This window comes from Anabas testudineus, chromosome 11, assembly GCF_900324465.2.
Source record: "Anabas testudineus chromosome 11, fAnaTes1.2, whole genome shotgun sequence".
NCBI lineage: Eukaryota > Metazoa > Chordata > Actinopteri > Anabantiformes > Anabantidae > Anabas > Anabas testudineus.
Genome location: NC_046620.1, coordinates 10,996,410 through 11,018,616, shown reverse-complemented (window position 1 = coordinate 11,018,616; position 22,207 = coordinate 10,996,410). Strand labels below are relative to the sequence as shown.

At 42.3% G+C, this 22,207-nt stretch overlaps 2 protein-coding genes across 5 annotated transcripts in view; one reads left to right on the top strand and one right to left on the bottom strand.

Annotated features, from left to right (window-relative positions):
* pag1 (phosphoprotein membrane anchor with glycosphingolipid microdomains 1) overlaps positions 1-17,874 on the bottom strand; it is a 38,401-nt gene extending 20,527 nt beyond the window's left edge. The window contains exons 1-2 of one of the 4 annotated variants that reach the window (XM_026347335.1): positions 17,599-17,874; positions 299-380 (exon numbers count right to left, since the gene is read on the bottom strand). The gene's annotated coding sequence lies outside the window, so the exon portion shown is untranslated. The remainder of the gene's footprint in view (positions 1-298; positions 381-17,598) is intronic. The other 3 variants (XM_026347334.1, XM_026347337.1, XM_026347336.1) reach the window with 3 other exon arrangements.
* Positions 17,875-20,376: 2,502 nt separating this feature from the next.
* Positions 20,377-21,928, top strand: mrpl53 (mitochondrial ribosomal protein L53). The gene is made up of 3 exons (XM_026349099.1): positions 20,377-20,487; positions 20,949-21,061; positions 21,704-21,928. The coding sequence occupies exons 1-3, from the start codon at positions 20,393-20,395 to the stop codon at positions 21,820-21,822; spliced, it is 327 nt and encodes a 108-aa protein (XP_026204884.1). The 5' UTR covers positions 20,377-20,392; the 3' UTR covers positions 21,823-21,928.
* Positions 21,929-22,207: the final 279 nt, after the last annotated feature.

Here is a 22,207-nt window from a genome sequence, read left to right as displayed (position 1 = left end):
GTGAGTCTAAACTCTAATCTAACACACTATTACATTACCTCTCAGTGCTCCTGACCACTAACTCCTATTAAGACATCAGCAAAGCCCTGGAAACTTAATACACTCTGCACAACATGCACCTGCACCAACATCATGTTATGATGATAATGACCGTTACTCAAGAACTTCCTCAGTGTCTATCAGCAATTAATCAATTGCAATACCAATAAGACAAAACAGGATGTCGCACAGTGTCGACTGCAAGGATTTCTCAAAGGAGGAAATCAATTAAAGAAAAGTGCACATGGTGTAAACCGACCTCTTGAACTCTGCACCGTGTCACCTCCTCTATCAGTTGTTACTCCGTGTGTTTCTCGCCAGCCAGACTTTGTGTGGTACTTCTGATTAAGACAGAAACAGAAAAAGGAAACTAGTTCAGTATAATCTGACAGAGCAAGGAGAATAATATTATCCTTTAAGAAGGAATTAACAGCGTGAATTGAGCCAGAGAAGAGATTGCAGATTTTGTCCTATAAGCTGCTTGGGCACAAAAATGAGATTTGCAGTCCCTGAACTTCCTATGACAAAATTGTTGTGGAAGATTTCCTAGAAATCTTGATGAGACTGTGGATGGTCTTTTAAAAAACACGACTTCTATTTAAATATCCACAGAAATTGCATCTTTAAACAACAAACATGAGGGTATTCAGGATAGAAAAGCTGAGAGGATGATGAAATAAAACACATTTCCACTTTTAACTTCAGTCCCTTCGAGGTTAGTTCATGCATCAGGATGTTTGTGTTTGTGAAGGAGTAAAGTTAAGTGCTGGTCTGACAACCAATGCCAATTGTATTCCAGAGAGAAGTCTAAAAATACCCTTAAAACACACACATGTGCCTTCCCAGGCAAATAAGCAAGGGAACAGAGAATAGAGAGCGGGATTCCCACAAGGAATCAGTGGAATGTAAACAGACCACCCACCCCCTAACACACACTAAATCAGAGTGCTTCATCAGGGGCCGTGAGACAAGAGCCTCATGTAGAAAAAAAACGCCCCAGAGAACAGTGCGATTTGTTGGGAATGTCCTCTTGGTTTACCACCTCTGTCCTCGCAATGTCCTCCAAAAAGCCCCATGAGAGGCTGCAGTGCAGATGCATGCTGGAAAATATGTCAACCTTCACCCTTTTGTTTTCTACTGAACTTCCTGTGTACAAAACCATGCACAATTATGGGTAAAATAATAAAAGCTGCACTCAGCCATACTGAAGACATTATCATACGCACTAAACCTAAAGCAGGGCCATAGAAATTTAATGAAAATGTCAGACAGTATTATTCTTATCATCCCTCAACTCGATAATATGGCTCGCCTGTGGCGTACACACACACACACACACACACACACACACACACACGCTTTCATCTAATCTAATCCTATGCATGGATGACATCAACCTTCTCCTGTTAATAAAACCCTCTGGGTCTCACACACATTGCAATTTCTACAATTCTGAGTCCCAATGTGTGTGTGTGTGTGTGTGTGTGTGTGTGTGTGCATATTCAGTGACAATTGACATACCCAAGATGCACTTCAGCTGCTTTTAGTCAACTATAATCAAATAACTATAACTTTAAGCGTGGTGCAGTGACCATTGCCATAAATGAGACACTGTGGTTCTGTTAACGTGCACTGTGATGACAAGCCCCTGCAGCCTTTTACACTTTTTCAGCCATATGACACTATTGTTGTGCCATTAGGCCTATGTCCCACATAACCACCTGCTCTGGAAATTACTTTCTGGGTCGCTTGGGGATTAATGTAGTGCTAACGCCACCAGCACATAGTCCTTGGGGCCACAGACGGGTCAAACACTGCTCCATTTCAAAAGAGTTGCAAACAATGTAACATGCACCAGTACGGTGAAACCTCATTCCTTAGAGATCAGAAATCCACAAGGGGGTTCTTCACACTTAATTAGTAGAAACAAGTCTAGACAAGTGAAAGTAAACAGCAGCTACTTTCCGTTGTTTTGCTTCCGCTGGACTTGTCCTGTGGTTAATCTTGATGCTTAGTTTAGCAGAGATAGCCTTCCTTTTGCATGTGGCTACCACAGCTATTGTTCTACTTAGAGGCCACTAGGAAAACAATTGGTTACAGCCTAGTTTATTGTGGCTAAAGCAGCCTAAACCACTGCAAACACAGGCCCACAGGCATTTGGAGACGTCTGCCTTTAGAAGTGGACTCCCATTGTTTAAAGTTGGTGATTTGTTGTTTAGCAGGCAGAGAACAGCTTCAGCTTTATTTCAGTTCTTTTACATTGAGTTTTCTTTGTAAGTATAATAAATGCAGTGCACTGACGCTTTCTGCTTAGGAAAACCTCATGAGTGAAGACAAGAATATATCTCAGGTCACATGAGAATCACAGAGGATCACAAGTATTTACAAAATCTAGCAGGAATGTTTTTAACTAAAGGTCATTTTAAGGTCGCAGTATAAGAGCCCTCTTAAGAAAATTGAAAACTACGACTGTCACCATTCTTTACACTCTTTGATAAATACTGTATATGCACATATGAGTAACAAACTTTATGTTATCATAATGGCCTCGTATATCGCTGTACCAACGAGTGTCATTTAAAACCCCAAACACTGAGAGTGTCAGACTCAGAGCTCTTTCATGTGAAATCTGTAAAGGCAGAGGAAGTTATAACAGATGTTTAGAGTTATTCCACAAAGCCTCAACCTCATCCTCTAAGATTTCGACAGGAAATGAAAGAGGTACTAAGTGGAAGGGAAGTAGAAGAAGACATGATTCGACTACTGAAGCACAACAAGACACTTGTGGACGTTCCACACCCTGAAGAAAATGCTGAATCTCAGCACCTTAGGGAAGATTTCGATCTGATATTGTGTGCAGGTGTACAATCCTAACTGAATAGACACTCCTGTTATTCAGCTGAGTTTACTCCTATGAATAATTGATCAACACGTCAAGCTGCTGGTCCTGACAATGATTCAATAACACATCTCCGCAGCCCGTTTCTGGGATTTGCCGAGTGGTGCACCACATGAGTTTCTGGGGAAACATACGTACATAGATTTTATTGGCTGCAAAGTTGGCAGCAGTAACAAAAACAGGATGTAGGAGAAAAAGTGCAATATGTGACATATGTTACAACCTGGACTCAAAGCCGCAATGCACATGGTGTTCATTAGACCAGTGACCCATGAAGGACCTGCAGTCGGTGTGACTGCAGTCGGGCGTTCAGTCTGTGAACACAGCTCCCTGAAATGATGGGAGACGGATTTAAATGATTTCAAGTCTATCTACAGTAGACGTAATAAATGAGTTCTGAATTGTTGACTTGACATTTTAGATCAACTTGCACGACTCCTGGTTGGCAGCAAGAGTCCATTATCTGTGGTGAGTGAGAATATGAACTGTGTGTCACGTGAACCTTTCCACAGAAAAGCTCTCCTGTGAGGTGGTGTCACGTAACCACACATCTGTGCGGGCGTGCGTGTTGTATGACAAACGCCCTGGCTTCAAGTAAAGCTTGTTAACATTCCTCCTGATGTTCAGAGGTCACACGCCTCGTACCTGCGCCTCGTTATCGCTCGGCGAGGCTGTATCGCAACGAAGCAGCGTGTCCCAGTAATAAGCAGTAAAAAACTCGAGGATGCTCCGGCAGACACAAAACAACCTTCATGACACATTCAAGCAAGAAAACACGAGTACACATGTTTTCACAGACATATTACACATCAACCACCTCAAACAACTGGCTGACTTTGTCACGCTGGTGTTTATGTGGTTAAGCAAGTTGTGGCAGCTGCTGTGAATTGCTCATTAGCGAGTCACCGCAGCAACTGGACGATGAACGTACTCAGACAGTCTCGATAACTGTTTAGACACACACACACACACAAACACAAGTTGTAAGTGTGTGTGTGTGTGTGTGTGTGTTTGTGATGGGGGGGGCTCCTCCTGCTCATTTGTTGTAATTCACTCATAATCCTTTACTCTTCAAAATGACACAGCTGCCAGACATATCCTTTTTGCTGGCGCCTCAAACCTCCCCTCCTTTCCTCTCGCTCTCTCTCTCTCCCTCTCTCTCTGTCTGTCTCCCTCTCTCTCTCTTTCTGACACACGCAGATACATATACAACTGCCCATTTTAAACAACATCCATCCCCAAAGGAGCATCATGATTATTTATGCACTTTACAATAACAAATGGCACCGTCTATCAAAAAGATTCAATCATCTCCAGCCAACAAGCACGCGCATTCATCACCACGAGAACAGGGAAGTCTGTTCATATTGTACAATTTGTCATCTACTAATTGTGACAGAATAAAACATACCAGGTTGTTTTGGACTGAAGGAGGAAAAACATTTAACAGCGCACTCTCTTCCTGTTTGCGAGGACAGAACACACCCTGTTTATGCAGCAGTTTTATTTAACAGGCTGCCAAATATTCACAGGCACTTTCCTTTCTAATCACCAAATCATTTGATATCAAGCTCTAAGCACCTAAGATAAGTTAGTTAGTTATAAACCTCATCAATATTAGGTAAACAATTCGAATTAAAATAAAAAAGTAAAATACATCAACAGCTCTCTCCAGGCACAACACAAAAGGGAGGATGCTGAAGAAAGAGAGCAGGAAATCAGGATGCGGGGAGCCCACATGTCTAGCTGGCACTTTGGTGATGCCAGTCTATCCATGCATCCCCTAGCAACCCTGTAACCCTGGGCGACAGTGCCTTGACGATGAACAGGCAGAACAGAACTCAGTGGTACTCTTATTTGCTTGTTGCCAAGAGGCTGATAACGCAGATCTTTCAGATGCGCACACACACACACACACACACACACACACAGAGCCACAAGTTTATAAATGAACACCTCATGTAAAACATTCCTCAGTTTTCTATACGTGCACACACATAGCCACAATGACAACCTGTCAAATAGAAACACAGGGATGAGCACGAGCCCGTATACTTGTACGCATACAGACACACACACATACTCTGTGCTACTATCCAAGTGATTGAGTTACTGAGACAGTCAATACACTCCCTCACATTGAGAAAAGAAAAATCAATAGCGTTACTCAATCCACGCAATTCATCACCTGCTAACAGACAATTCAAAACTGTGTTTAAGGCTGAACGACAAACAAAAGTCGAACCACTTAAACGACATGATGCTGAGTAACGTTATATTCACATATATCTGTATAATATTTATCAAAAAAGAAGAAACACAGGACGTGTTACAGGCAACACGCAGTCCTGAGGTTGGCGTCATTGAACTAAGCTGCCCAAATTCTTGTTGACTGAATTCGTGCACGCTCAGCTGACGCTGTCAGCTCCGTGAAGCACGGGCAGGCTGACTCTGCTACAGTGGACGAACAGGCTTTAGACTCAAATCCAACCATCAGCGGATGCAAGATGACAACATGTGCAGAAACGAGCGTTTAAAAAAAGCTGTGAACGAACCAGCAGCACTGACATCAGAACAAATGAGATGGGAAGTATCTGGAGCAGCGTTGGTATTGTTGAGAAAGCACCACAGAGGGCTTTAGGTTCCAGCGTTGGTACAGCTGCTTTTGATGTTAGAAAGAAAGGAGCAGACTCTTTACATGTTAACAGACATCCACATTGTGTCGATAGCTGTAATATCACATGGCAGAAAAAAGTTACCCTGCAGATTTTGCTCCGCACCTCTGCAAAGACAAAACAATGGCGAGTGGGAGTGTCACCTGTCTGTAGGGTTTGTGTGACTTGAGGAAGCCTGAGAGTATTGTGAGTGTAATGCAGGCTCATTAGCAGTGTCGCTTTCAGCATACAGCATGCTTAAAGAGAGGGCACGGCCACACTGTCGGAGTGATTAGTGATTGTGGAGGCTGAGGGCCAACACTGATTTCTGAGTGTATGTGCGCGAGGCAGGGGGTTCTTTCATTTCTGTGTCTGGAGAGAAAGGGAAGCAGATCTATTAGTGTGAAACAGCTCTATGAAAAACCCAGGGTGAATGTAAATAATCTAATGGCAGTTTTGAGCCTATTCAAAGCCACTTTTCATATGTTCGTCATAAAAAACCCCGCTTACATCACGCAACGTGGTAAAAACCAACATTTACTGGAAGTCTAAATCAATGTGACACAGTGCCAGAGCCAAACCCACGTTGTTTTTTTTTTATGAGGCATTGTGTGGCTGAGAAGAGCCTAAAATAACTTTCATAGCATGCTTGAAAAGCAGCTAATCTCCCAGCCCCATTTGTTGCTCTGAGTCGGGCTTTAATTTACCGCTTTATGACCGGGTGTGTGTTTAACGCCACAAGGCTGTATGTATCAAAAAAAACCTAACAAATACTGTACAGTGGAAGATATGGACAGGGCAGCAGCCTCTGTAGCCTGGTCTTTATCAAACAGGAGTTTAAGAGTACCGGTTCATAATCAACATACGTATATATATACCCACATTAATGTAAACTATATAAATCTATCGATATTTCATTGAGCACAGACCAAACAGTTGAATAGCAATATCTGAATAATGATAGCAACATGCTGATGTTAGTAGATCTTTTTAGTAAGTATACGCGCCAACAAAACAGTTATCTTAAGATGTAACGGTGTTGCTAAAGCGTTCTGTGAGCCGGACTTATTAAAGCAGTCTTTTTAGTGAGGTAAAAATAAAATCCAGCTGCCTGATCATCACTGATGGCTTACAGTTATGTTTCCAGATGATGCGACTTCTTTCCAAATCCAAATGTAGGATTAGAGAAATTGACATGAAGAAAAGCCTGAGATTGGAAAAGAAAATGTCAAAGAATGTGTTATGTCTAGAGTACAGTAAATCTGATTAAAACTTGGATTTCCCGCTGTTATTTTCCGTCCGGTCTGAGATTTGCCATTGGCTCATTTCCCCACATTCCTCCTCCCCGTTTCTTTCCTTAGCGCCATCCTTCCATTTCTACATTTGTCTGGATCCAGAAACAGGAGGGAGTCACATTCAAACCTCCATCTGAAGTGCAACCTTTAATAAAGTTCAACTGCTGCTGTTAAACTGATTAAAGAACGTACTCTGTCTATCAGAGAGTCAAAGTGCATTAGGAGCCGTCCTCTATCCAAAGCTTCACACTAAACTCTGTCATCTTAGAAGAAGACGGTGCTAAGCACTTTTCTGTGCTTGATGACAGAGGGTTCCACTTCCTTTTCTCATTTTGTCTTCTTTCTCCTCTTTTCATCTTCAACCCACTCTTCTAATCCTGCGTTTCTTTGTTATTTTTTGAACATTCCTCTCCCCCCCCATCACTTTTTCATCCCTCTCCCCCGTCCCTCAGTATTCATAGGGAGCTCTGGGGCCTGACTCTGGTGCAAAACCGTTTTATGTCGCTGCTCGGTGCAGCTCAGCACACAGCACCCTGCTGTGCTGGGTCTCTTCGTTTTTCAAACTCACATCTCTCTTTTTTAAAAAGGTTCACCCCCCCCCCCCCCCCCCTCCTTCCCTCCTTCCCTCCCTCCTCTCTGGCACCGAGATCACTTCCTTTACCAAAAGCTGCAAGGTAAACAACTTTCATCTTCTTCTCCTTTTTCATCTTCATGTCAAAACACTACTTTCAGTATGAGCTAAAGCTGCAGCTTCTGCAACATAACGTGGGTATTTGGTCTTTGTAGGCATTTTTCAAGTGTGCTCCTCCCCGGGCCACGTCTGTACTTCTCACAACCTCACTGAAAAAAGATGATACAAGTGACAGATAAGCATTTTGACAACGCTGGGATCAACTGCCTTACGTGACCTGATATTTTTCATACACACTCACTTATAGTCTGTTCACATCTCCAGTATATTTAAACTTTCTCAATCGATGAATTATTTGGTCTTCAAAGCACCAGACATTACATGAATACATATAATCTTTTTCACTTTTCTGCTTTTTGTTTACATCTTTTTGAGCCAATATGTTCGTAAGTACCTATGGTTTAGGAATAGTTTGTATTAAAATTCACTTTTACAAGACGTGTGTTGAGAGTTATGGTAACACGGGAACTTGATTAAGGTCAAATCTGTGTATACATGCAGTAGATTAGTAGTGGGATTTCTCTAACATTGATTTGAAATCCAGGTTTCTGTAATTCTCTACACGACATTTAACAAATCAGCTCTTTCTAGACAGCTGACTGTAACTGGGTTCCTGAAGTGCATCCAAACCCACTGTATGTATCATCCCTTTGATAGAACTGTCCAGGTCTCTCCAGTTTTCGCCCAGTCTCAGCTGGGATCGGCGTTGAGCAATCAAAAACAGCGACATGCCCGACCACAACTGTCCACATTAACCATTTTGGTGTGAAATGACCTTTTATGCAGCTCTTGTTCAATAGATAAAGTAGGACATTGGTCCCTTTCATAGATGGGCAGCATGAAGACAAACTGTGAACTTGCCCACCATTCTTATGTTTTCATCCGGAAATCTAAGAAAAACATCAGGGATCAACTGTCCGGGGACTGAAAGGCCCCTCGCTTACCTCAACAATCCACTCTTTGTTCTTCCACTTGGCTCAAACATCTTTTCTAATTCTATTTACTCGTTCATTCAGGACTCTCTAATTCTCTGTCTGTGTCACTCTCTCTCTTTTTCCTCTCCCTTCCTTCCTTCACGTTTTGTCGTTGCCACTGTCAAATCCTGGATGCTGAAGTGTATTTACAAGCAGCCAGCAGAGGCAAACAAACAGCCTATTCAAAGAGCTCAGCACTGACAAAGAAAGGAGGAGGATGGCGCGGGAAAAGCAGAAAGAGACAGAAATGAAAGTCCCCTGATGATTTGCAGATATCACTACACAATCCCCTCATTACAGAGAAAACACAACATGTGCAAACAGCTCTAATGGCTATAATTGCATCCATCTCAAGCCTTCCTACAACTCTCCTGTTGCAAATTGTGGCAGTCAGACGCACACAGACCACAAAAACACACTGTCAGTCTTGCTCTCTCTCATCCTCCCACTAATACACACACTTACACACACACTCTCTGGTGACATAATGCCCTATAGTCCATTAACAAACAATGTCCCAGCTGTAAACAGTCATTTGCAATCAGGCTAAAGGCTACTCTCCGGAGAAAAAATGGATAACGCTGGACTGTTATTTCCTCTGCAGCAGTCAGAAAATAGCTTTAAACAATAATCCTCTCTGATCCAAGACAGAAATCAAAACTGATCACTTCCTTTATTGCGAATATTACAGTGAGGGCAGATTCACAAGCTCACTGATCAAAACAATAACAAGGAAGAACAAACGTAGGAAGTTATTTCATCTTTTATTGTCTCATCCTTGTTGGCAGATTAACTGTTGAAGTAATTTTCAGTAAACTGACAAAAGGTTCCTGTTTTGTGGTTCATATGGGTTGAAAGAGTCCCGTGTCATCCACCAACGAGGATAAATAATTCATCAAAGTGACCTGATTTGTCCTTTGTATATCTGTCACAACCTGGCTCAGAAGACATAACAAAAAGAGGAAGACGCAGGCCGAAGGCAAAATTGAACGAACATGATGGAAACTCAAAACAACTGAGAAGACAATGAGGTGTGGTGTGGTCGGTGTAATCAGACATGTCGGTGTGTGTATGGATGAGTGAGATAAGAAAAAGAGGGATGAAAAATGCAGGTCAAAGGAGACAGAGCACCGTTACTTTGGGACTCTAACACACACACACCCACACACAGCCAGACGTCGAATGCCTTCAGTTTAAACTGTCCTAGACGTGCACACCAGACTCTCTCAACACTACACATGTATATCACTATCTTTTAAACTCCTGGTCAGAAACACACAAGTGATTTGAAGCTGTTACCGTGGCAACTAGAAGATATTGTTGGGCGTTTTACTGATATTTAAGTTTTACTTCCACAATAAACCATGAAAACCATTAAAAAAGACCAAACCACACATAAAAACGGTGTTTGACCCTGGAGACAACACCAGTCACTTCTCTTTTCCCACCTCTCTGTTCTTCTGTACTGAACTGATGAGTGTAAAACATTGAGGGGAAACTGTTGGCCAAGTACTGGCTTTGTGCTATTGCATTTTATCAGTGAGCACACATAACAGAGCACGTACCCACACCTTGTTTGTCCATGGCTTATATTAATACCCCGGCACCCATAGAGATAACAGGGACATTTCCTATTATGACCCTGCTTGGAAAAAGGGAAGCGGGAGGTACGCCTTAATTGTAAGCAGGGTAAGCAGCTCATTTTGTGTGTGTGCCTGACTGCCTGTGCTTAAGACTCATGCAGGTTTGTTAGAGACGGAGAAAGAAAAACAGAGAGACAGAAAAGGGGACAAGAAAGACACAAGACTGGAAGGCAAGTCAAGACGATGAGGAGGAGGGTCAGATAGATAGATAGATAAGAGGAGGTGATAGGAGAACAGAGAGAAGAGGGGGCCAGAATGGAGGCAACACAACGAAATAAAAAAAGGAGGAGAATGACAGGTGCAGACAGCTAGAGAGAGAGAGAGGGTGTAAAACAGTGTCAGTCAGACTGAGGTCCTCTGTGATGGATGGAAACCAATCCTGTGGACGTCCCATCCTTCACCACTGCACACAGACAACCACCCTGCAGAGAAAAATGACCCCTGCACGCTATCACCTGATGTGAGGGTGTCTTACTATTATGTTCAATTTATATGGAACGGACACAGAAAACACACACTTCACTGCATGGATGTTAGACAAAGGCTAAATGCTGTATTCGCACAGAGGGACGTCAGAGAACCAACCAACAATCGTCTCTTTGTGCTCAAGTACCCAATGATCCTCAAACTGCTCCAGTTGTAAACTGTGTGTGAACAGATATTTTATTTTTCTCCAAAAACATGATGTCAAACATCTGACCCCACAAACACACCATGACCTTATCAACATAGTCATGAATTAGTCATGAATTATCATGAATTTCATGACACTGTAAAGATAAAATTATGACTTGCACATTAATCTCGCTGGAAAAGACACAGAGCTGGGCAAACAAAGACATATACGCAGACAAGGACAAAGACGAGTTCGTAGCATAATTAGTAAGACGCACAGGTGAGCCCAACAGAAAGGTGAAAGCATCTTACACAAAGAAACGGATATTGTTCTTGCGAAGACAAAAGTGTGCAGGCGCTACAGAATACTGATAAGCTTCAGTACATGCGTGAGCGTGCATGCAGACCTCTGTGCATATGTGTGTGGTTAATGTGCATGAATGTGTCTGCATGTATTTGTCTGTGTACACCCTCCCTGCAGTGCTTTATCCAACAAAGTGTGAGATGAGGATCCTCCCCTTGGGAGACATTATAGCATCCCACCCCTGCAGTGTCTGACTGTGTGTGTGTGTGTGTGTCTGCTGCATCAGCAGTACTTTACACCAAGGAGAGGGGACAGTCTGTATACACCCTGTTCATTCACCCATATCTACTGTCCATTACCTCACATCACCCCTGCACACACTGAGCACGCTGTTAATCATTTGCTCACCGCTTCCTCGCGGCTTGTTCATACGTGACACCCGCACAGCACGTTTCAGGGACACCAAGGCGTTAAAGGTTTATTTGTGATGTTAAGCAAACCTACAACCACGCTTCTCACAAACACTACCGTTTCTGCTGCAGACAGGATTTTGCTACTTGTCTCCTCCCAGTCCTCTGCATCACTACTGGCATCTGACTCGAAGAATGAGAAGCCACAATAACAGCAGAAAGCAGCCGTCGATAGCACTGAATAAGCATTCAAAAAGGAAAACCAATGAAACTGTGCACAGCGCATCAGCAGAGATCAGGAGCACCTAAGCAGACAACTGAGTCAAGTGACTGGAATAACATTAGGCACATAGTCCCAGTAACATCAAACCACTAGCCTAGGTGGTCTGGAACACATCTGACCACATATATTTTGTAGTGTAAATGTCCGTGGATCACTGGGTCTCTGTTAAGATGTGATAACGACAGTCGAGTTCAACTTTCTTTGATTCATGCAGATAATCATCTGTTTTACTGGAAGCAGCCATGCTGCCGCTTGTTTTGCCACTTAGTCCGAGTGAGGGGGGTCTTAACAGTTATATCTTAAATTATATAAAAGAAAAAATCTTGTTGACAAACTCTGTTTGAACCCAGGAAACCCAGTGACGTTGCTGAATAAGCTGAAGTTGTCCCCACGTTAGACCACAATACCAGAATGCAAGTCATTTCCTGGTTGTCCCTCCTTTTCTTTCTCCTGATTCTAACATCAGGGGTGAATACATAACCACTTGTGTTACCCACGATTCTTGGGAAGAGGGACCGAAGTTTCCCATTAAAGGTTCCCTAAGGCAATCTCACTTAATCGCATCCGCAGTGTTTGCTCGCCTTGAACACACCACCTCCCTCACCTCCCTCTCCCCCCTCTCCCCTCTCCCGCCTCTCGCTCTGTCACACAGCAGCAGAGAGGTGAGATCTGTTTCAGGGCTGTAGCAGAAAAAAGCGTGCACACAACACAAACGCAGCAGCAGAAGAGTTGCACAGGAGATGAAAATGTCCTTGTTATCCTTGACAAAACTGCTAAGAGCCAGTGTGAGCTGAGGATAGTGTGGTTCTCACGTTGCGTATGAAACAGAGAAACAATCATGTACAGTAATATGTGTTTCAGCGGAACCTGGTGTAAATAAAGTTTTACATGTGTGTGTGGGTGTTTTGAGATCTGAAACACTATCCAAAGTGTGTGTGCAGGCTTTGAGCGTGCGCTGCATGTGTGAAAGCATTTACATGCGTGTTTGGGTGGTTTTGCATTGTGTGAGGCTGTGTTTTCAGGTTCCTGCATGTGAACTATGCAGTCTTGGCTGGAGGTGTGTGTTTCTGGGTATAGGATCTGGCAGGATTCCAGCTACTGTACGTCAGGACAAACAAGTCTGGTGTTAACACTGTGTGATGTGTTGCTTGCAAACGCACACACACACACACACAGGCACACACGCACGCACACACGGTTTCAATATTTGGAATTCCTAAGCTTGGCTCACTCACGTAATAAGCTCAGCTGCTTTTTGTCTCAACGGTCTAGAAGATTTTAGAAGTGATTCATGTACAATATATGTGCACACACATAGTATCATCCCATTTCACTTTCTTTTGTACCCCAGTCATAGACAGAGAACTAATCATGGTAATACACAGACTTGGCAGCACTCCGAACACTGGAATAAAAATGTTTTTGATACGTCTATCTCTGCTCCAAATGCTGTGACTGATCAATCTTTGGAACTGCGTGTCATCATGGTTAAAACATTTGATCCATCATTGATTAACTTGTGTAATATTTAACATTGTAACTCAACAGAGCAGCAGGTAATTTCCCTGCTTCAGATAAGCAGTTTTATTAATGTTTCCTGATTTTACTAAGAAAAATCTTACTATCAGTCGCTGTCCTATGCCTTCAGTGGTTTGTTCCACTAGCTGTACAGATGTAATTTGCATTTCTGGGCCGAGCGCGGCTCCAAATCCAGCGGAAGATTCATAAACTCTGTCAAGTGCCTCCTTTGAAAATTGTGTACTTGTGTCCCTTCAGAAGAAGAGGAGCTTCGGGTGCTCTAATAACTGCCGCAAATGAGATTTCAAAAAGCATAACAAGTGCCCTTTACATCCGCAAAGAACAAATGAAAAATCAATCTAAGGGTCAACAGCGTTGAGAAGACCGAGGGGAGCACCAGCGATAACCCAACTGATGCACTGTAGATCAATATCCTCTTTTTATTATTAGAATAGCTCGCTCACTTCAACTGTCATACCCTCCATCAAGTGGCTTTTCACTTGCTTAATCCCCCACCTCACTGTCTGATTAAATCTCTGTTTCTATGACTCATTTCTCACTCTAACCTTGACAAGCACAGGAGACGAGACATTTTCAGCAACTGCCCCTTAATCAACTAGAGAGTCACTGATCATTTCTGCACCAGAAGACAGTTCTAGAAAGACCACACAGGAAAATAACAGGTTAAAGACACTAGATAAATGAACATCACTGAATGAAAAGGCCAAATTGTAATGATGAATCCCCCTGACTTTCACTTAAATCTGACAGATATATTCACCGTGACTGATTAAACTGCAGTTTGCTGAAGCCTTGTCTACAAACACATGTGGCTTTTGTTTCAAAGTTGAAATGGAAACTTAAACGAAGACCGGCCACTTCATTTGAGCCTCACACAAATACAACTGGGTGTTTCCTTAACAGTTTGTAGCTGCAAAGTATCAGTCCACAGAGGCACCCCCCCCCCCAAACCACAGCTTGCTGAAAGCTAAATGGCCGTCCCCTGTGTTAGTGGCCCTTACTGTATGTGTTTCCTCTTTCAAGTTAGAACCACACGGGCACGTTCAAAACCCACATTTCCATTAAATTAAAAACAACCACAAGATGAGGGGATGTAAAAAACAGTCGAGGCCAGTTTGGGACGTGTTATTTCCCTAAATAAGTTCACACATTTACAAACCAGGGGGCAGTTACTATGCAAACTACATGAGTCACCAGTTCAGTTCACCATAAAACATGACATCCCCTCCTGACCAATGCAGCAGGAGCTGCATCTAAAAGGAAAATAATTACATTTAGTCCCCCTACTTTGCTCCGTTCCAGATCAATAAGAAAACAAATACTCTTTGCAACAACAGCACATAACGGTATTTTCCATTTTCGTGATAGAGTCTAGCTCAATCCAAAAGCAAACCTGGCACTCGGCGCTTTGGTAGCCACAGCAACACGCGATTCCTTTCGCAGACTCCATCGTTGCTCTAATTCCCTGAGGTGTGTGTCTCAGATGGACAGCGGTGTGAAACGGGGCGTGCAGAGTAATTGCAAAACCTTGGGTGCAGAGTCAAACACTCCACTGTTTGCCTACCAATGACAGGGGATGGGGCTCTTAGTTGTTAAAGCCTAAGTGAGTGTGAAATGCATGTTGTCTGCTAAATGACATCCTGACAGCCTGTGATGAAGCTTTACTTTCGCAGCAGTCGGACAGGGTGCGATGATTCTTCATCCCTTCAGCAGCAGGTCCAGCATATCAACATCGCTGTTCCCAATCAGTCTGTCGGACACATTATGAGCGGTTTTAATGGGTTCAGGCTTGCAGGCAGCTGTTCAGCCTCACCCCGGCTGAATAGGCAACAGTTCTCATCATGCAAATTAGTTTCTGCAAAGTCATTTTGTCACAATGTGCTATGACTCAGAATCCTTCAAGATGCTACAAAGACCTGCTGAGGTTAAGTATTTCTGTCCTAAAAATATTTCCTCAAAGGAGTCCACCCTTTTTTTTCTCTCTGCACAGGAAGCTTAAGATGAGGCACATCCCTAATCTACAGGTTTGACAGGTAGCACTAATAAGCCTAGATCAACACTAGCAACAATGAAATCTTAAAGTAAATCACAAGTTCAAACATCTAAACACAGTATTAATGATGACTGAGAGAAAGTGAGGGGGGGACAGCACGTTGGCAGAGCATCATTTTGTTGTTGTTGACGTAAAGGGGAGGAAGAAAAAAAAAAAAAGACACGCAGGCGTCTCATTCGTCCACACTCTAGGTAAAAACAATGTGTTGTTTTGAAACGGCATAATCAGATTGAGCCGGCTCCGTGCACTGGAGATGTAATCTAAGAAAGCTGCCAGGACTGTGGAACAAAAACTAGTTTTCAGAACCTTCTCCCCACATGGTGGAGTCTTGGAGGCCAAAACTGATTATTCAGTGTGTGTGTGTGTGTGTGTGTGTGTGAACAATCTTAAAAAAAGTTGGTTTGGTGTGAGTGTGCCCTGGACTTTCGGGGGCCGCGTGGTACACTCCTTCGTGAATGCTCTCAGATCTTTTGCTCCTCACTCAACTCCCTTTTTCACGTGCAACAGCTGCAAATGCCCGGCGTCGCTTCCATCCAAATACCAGCATTAGCAACATGCTATGGATATTCTGAAGTTCAAATTGACACTAAGCATTTGCTGCTCTCCCGCTTACATCCGCCACACAGGCACCAGCTTACAGAGTCAGGGATTTGGTAAACAGCACTGACACTTTGACATGTGCGTGATATAAGCTGCAGGAACATGCCTGTTACTTCCTTTTTTTAACAACATGTTTTTTTATAATCATTCAAATCATTTAGTTGCCATGTTAGACATAAACACAGACTGGTTGCTATTGTAGCGGTGGCTACACATTTGGGATTGAAAACACTGGTGTCAGCTTGTGAGTGACATCTGTGTATGACATATTCCTACTGAAAGACGACAGGGAAAAACCAGCTCCATCAATGTTTAGCATGTAACACAGGGAAGTGGAGTGAATGCAAAGGGAAACTAAAACAAAGTGCAAATTGTGTTTGCTGAAGTGAATGTGGGCTTCTGTGAAAGGAGGGTTGCTGGAGGGTGGATGGACTGCCAACAACTCCTATTCAACAACCGAACACATCAACGCAGACTCTGGGAGGGGGGCTTCTATTGGCGGATTTTGGCTCTGTGTGTGCCGTGTGTGTGTGTGTGTGTGAATTTAGGGGAAACATGAGAGAAGTCAAGGAGAACTGACTGAGTGTGACCATGCCTGTTTATTTTTTTGACACATCAGCGGAGAGGGCATTCTTATTTCCAATTACAGAAAAAAGATGGTCGGAGAATTGAATGTGTATGTGCGTGTGCGTGTGCGTGTGTGTGTGTGAGTGTGTGTGTGTGCCTCAGCATGTTTGTGTTTACATTATATCTGCACATACAGTCTCTGTGATTGTCTCTGCACATTAGTGTCAATGAGGACAGTGCTGTTTATGCAAGTCTGAGAATATCCAGAGGGCTCAGCAACACACACGACCACCCAAACTACAAGGTTTGTATGTGTGTGTGCGTGTGTGTATGTGTGTGCGTGCAGCATGCCTTGAACTGTGACTAAAAATGTCACCAAGGAGGAAGTTTACATCTGAAAAACAATTACAGGCTTATCTTACAGCACTAAATATGATGTACTTCCACATGTACATTTAGCTAAATGACATACTGAAGCGCATCTAATCTCCTTAAAACAGAAAAACTGTGAAAAGAAAAAGCATCTAGATGATATTTCACATGGAGAATTTAACCTCATCATCCCAAATAAAAGGAACGTTGCGGTTTGCGGTCACAGAAATCTGAAGGTAACACCAAGGTTGTATGTTTTCTATATAATAATAGATAGAGTTAATAAACTAAGTCTGCAGCAGCCTTAAAGATGATCAACTGAACACACACACACACACATATGGATGCCACTGCACCAAACTGCAAACCTGTCACACTTCTAACATGTAAGAAACTTGGAGATCAGCTGGATGCTGACAGAAAACACAAAGGCAACAAGTCCCTGTCAACGCTGCTTCAATGCAGGTTTCACTGGGACCAGTGAAGCTGCCGCAGTCAACTAGTGCAAGAGAAGTTTCCCACTGCACACACACACACACACACACACACACACACACACACACACACACACACACACACACACACACACACACACACACACACCGCACTAACATTAAAGCACAACTTATACATGTGTGGAGCTGTGAAACGTTCACCTACCAGAGAGATCAGAGAGATCAGAGAGGGGGGGACACAATCCACAGATGAGTCTTCAGCGGCTGGATGAAGAGAAAGTGCTTTGGATTTGTTCCGTGCGCGTTTACGTTTCGTCTAAAGCTCCCGGCTCTGCATTAAAAAGAAGATGACAGGAGTGTGATGTCTGTAGAAGCTACACACACACACACACACACACACACAGAGGGAGAGAGATGCGACCCGTCCTCCAGCCTGCGCACATTTCTAGACATTAGAGACGCGGAGCTGCTCACTTCACTCCGCCAGGCTGGACGCTGGTTGGAGGAGGAGTGCCAGAGCGCAGCCGCGCAAGGCACCGCGGGAAATGTAGTCGGCCAGAGTTTCCGAATTTTAATCACAACTATTAGTAGGCTATTCAATTGGCCCTGACAGTACACATGTATGGTTAATACTTTCTATACAATAGTGTTACTGAAAGTGACATATAATACAATTACATGTATAATTTGTGGGACATAATTTAATGACAATACCCTTTTTATCCCCCTTTGTTTATAATGTGCAGTTTCACAAAGGTCTATTCCTTATAGCTATAAACAGATTACTCTAAGGAACTCAGCAGACAAGATGTTTTAGAGATTTGTGCGCTCCATGATTTATGAACGTCACCTTTAGTTATATTTAACAAGCGAGGAGTGGCATAAACAATGTGACAAATGTAACTAAGAGTGCAATTCACTTTAATTACTTATTGTTTTAGTCAGTGATAATATGCATGTAATGATTATTCTTATTCATACTTCTGAGGCCACCCCTGGGAGTTGTAACTGGTTTAATGAGTACTGTAATACCAAGAGTTACTCCCTCCTGCTTGAGACTACACAGTAAGGCGTAGCCTCGTCTAGACTGGGGAACACCTATTCTCCAGCACTAAACGTACCAGTATTACTCAAAGCACTTTGTGGGCGTTCCCACTTATATTTTTAGGATCTTTTCACATTTTTTCTCTCAGACATAATTCCATATGTAACACTCTAATGATCACATCACAGCTTCCATACCTTAAATTTATTACCCTAAATTGGATGTCACCCGTGACTCACTGAACCACATTAAAAAACAGTAAAGTAATGTGTCGTCTTGCACCAAACAACAGCAATGTGGGCATCGAACAGCACTGATAGTGGAAAAAACACACGTGTTGGACACTAGAGTTTCCCTGACAGATCATTTCACAAGAAAAAAAAAACAATACATTTCATAACTCATTTCAGTCAGGCACAGACCTTGATATGAAATCCTGCACCTATAGACAATACCTTTGTTTTCCTTTTGAGGTCAGCTGTTCCCTTGAGCCTTCATTGTTTCTGAATGCCCTCTCCCCCACTCACGTATTACTGGACATAAAATACTGGCTACTTAATAGTTTTCTGTTTGAGTGTGTGGATGTGTGTGGTGGGTGTGGGGAGTGTATAGGAAATGCTTCTGGCTCTCAGAAGTTGCATATCTAAATTTAGAGCCCCATGCCTCCACTGTCCAGCTGTCACAGGCTGGGTCGGATTGTCGGGCATTCAGGAAAGAGACTTGAGGTCTGTTGAAGTTAGGATAAATTGTACAAGCTTGGGTGTGCTGATCTGGAAATAACACATTTGTTCTTCACACACCCTGAAAACAGGGTAACTATAAATACCCCGCCATATTAAACAGAGACCTTGGAAGTGCAAACAAAGAATGCAAGTTTTTTACTAAATGGGTCGATTGGTGTTTAGTGTTTTCTTTTCTGATTTCTTTCTCAAAACAAGTAATTTAATCAGAAAATCAGACCACGGACAAGTTTATTGAAAACATATACACGCCCACATGCTTCTACTCTGACAATTCAATCTGACAAACTTCCCTTCATGTTGCAAAATGCTTTTTTTTATTTGATTCTGCAAATTTCTTAACATGCATGTAGCCTACTTATTTAATTCTCAGCAGCAATTCAGCCATAATTTGATTTGACGTTAAATACCTTTCCTTTTCTGATTTTTTTTTATTCTCTTACAGGCTTTTGACCTTTTTCATCTGCTGAGTGCAGGAGGCAGCAGTTGCTGGTGACCATTTCCCATCCCCCTTGTCTGTGTAATTATGAGATGTGTCTGTTAGATTGTCTATTTGGACAGCAGCGCCTCCTTTATTGACTTAGTGCGTGACAGACCCACCACTCATTCTCTTCTAACGTAATTCTGTTTTGTGACATTGTTTGTCGGATGATTACGGGAAGGTGCCACTGTCAATTTCCCTCTGAGTTTGCTTTAATTAGCCTTGTCATGTCATGAAAGAATGCTGCTGTTTACATAACCCTAACCATGTTCTGTTTTGAAAATTACCCACATAAACACCACTGATACGACCACTTGAGGTGTTATTAAGCTTTTACTGGGTGTTTACAAGTGCACCTTCATTATGGACAGAGGGGACTGTACATTATTAACACCTGCAGCCTTCAAAGAGAAGATATTGAACACTTCATGTTGGAGATGCATTTACACACACAGCTTACAACATCACATCATCACATATTTTATATCATCCTGCACAAATGTCAATGTAGCAGCTGTCAAAAAACAAATACAAGATGCAAAACGAAGTATTTAAGGAAGGAAAATAAATTTTATGTCCAAAAGTCTTGTTTACAGGTTAATAAACTGTGGAAGAGCAGGGGATGTTTATATCCACGACCCAACACTAGTGAGTGCTTTATCCTGTGGCGCCCCCTAGCGTCCCACATGAGACACATCAACCAGCGTCGAGGTTAGAGGTCATAACAGGAAACATGGCGGCTTCCAGCAAAGCGACCGTGGCGCTGAGGGCTGTGAAGAAAATAGCGATTCAGTTTTGTCCCTTCGAGTCTGGGGTCAAGTCCACACGGTAAGAAAGTGTGTGAGAGTCGTGTTGTTTGATCGGTGTTTGGATAAAAGCAGAAATATGTCGAGAGGGGACTCGTTTGTTGTTAGGATGTGTTGTTTCAGTCCGTAACGTCAACCTTTCATGTTTAGAGATAATGTAAGACAGCAAAACGTCCTAAAGTGTTAATGTTGGGGATTGATGAGCACTGCACTGGTGTAGAAATGTTTAAAAAATACAATATATACATTAAAATATGCTTATTAACAGAGTCCACCTGAAGCCAAACCCACAAGATCCCGATCAGCTTATTGTTCATCTGTAAATATCATCATCTCTGCATAAATCCAGTGCTTTTAGACTCTCATCTCCTATAATTAACCCAAACGTTGATCCCAAATATGCCTGGAAAGGTTAGAGCCCATTGTTTGGTTTCTGCAAGTTATTTAGTGATGAGTGTTAAATCTGCAGTTGTTACCCTGCAGGGAGTTTCTGGTCCTGGTGGGCTCAGAGAAGGCCAGGTCTACCAACATGAACTGTGAGGTGATATCAACGGTGAAACATGACAAGTCTGAACCTATAGTGGATATTACTTTCAGTGAGTATCATTTGTCCTTGCCTGAAGAAGTGCACTTTCTGTTTTTTTACACTCGCAGTTTAAACTCTGGCATTTTCTCATCTTACTAAAGATATTTAGAGCTCCACACATTGTTTACTCTGCTGCGTAATCTAGTTCAAATCTGTTATCATTGAATTTCAGTGCTTATTTCAGTGCAGAAAACATATCCTTAGTGAAATACATGCATACATTTGACACTAATTCTATTATTGCAGTGATTTATCCACATACAACACTGAATCAAGCCAGAGCTTTAATACATCATCATAACCATTTGTTTTTATTTAAGTTTTTATTAAGAAGACTTTACAAAAATCTTATGCTCCATATCTAGTTTGTCCATTAAGGTTTGTGATGTTAAACTTAATGTTTGTTAAGCAGCTTATTAGTTAGTTTTGTGTGATCAGTATTACTCACACACAATGAGTCAAGTACTAACCACAAGTAGAAATGTCTGCCACAGGTCAGTGGACCATTGTATGGAAGGAGCCTATTGTGTCTTACTTGACTTTTGCTCAGAGTTAACTTTTCACCTTTTTGCTTTTTGTTCCCTATACAGAGAGATCAGTCATTGTGAGGTTATGACTCATGTCATTGTGTCTTTGTCTTTCTTTACTGCAGTAGATGGAGACAGGCTCGTGATGAAGGGAGCAAAGTTGACCAGCAGAGAGATGCTCACTGCATTTCAGTCACGCTGTCTAGCCAAGGACCCACAAGCAAAAGCTGCAGCGAAGAAGTGATGATCTGCATGTTGAACATATCTCTACTGAAATTGTATTTATCTGTGTACATTCTTTGATGTTTATAGTAAACATGTTTCATTAAATGAGTGGGTTCTGTTGTGAATTGACCTTTGAGCCACTTACTCTAAATTGATTGTAAAATGAGCTTGCATGATATTGAGTCACTTCTCTCTTCCTCTTGAATCCTGTTATTTTTACCATGTAAAAGTCATTTAAGTCCCCTTTTGTTTTACTTTCTACATGAACCTTGCTACAGTAAAACAGGAAAGCAATAATAGTACTGTACCCTCCTTTTAGAAGGAAATAATTTAGACAGTGCTCATGTTCTCCATATTAAAGACATGAGTTGAAATGCTTAGTAGTAGTAGTACTAGTAAAAACA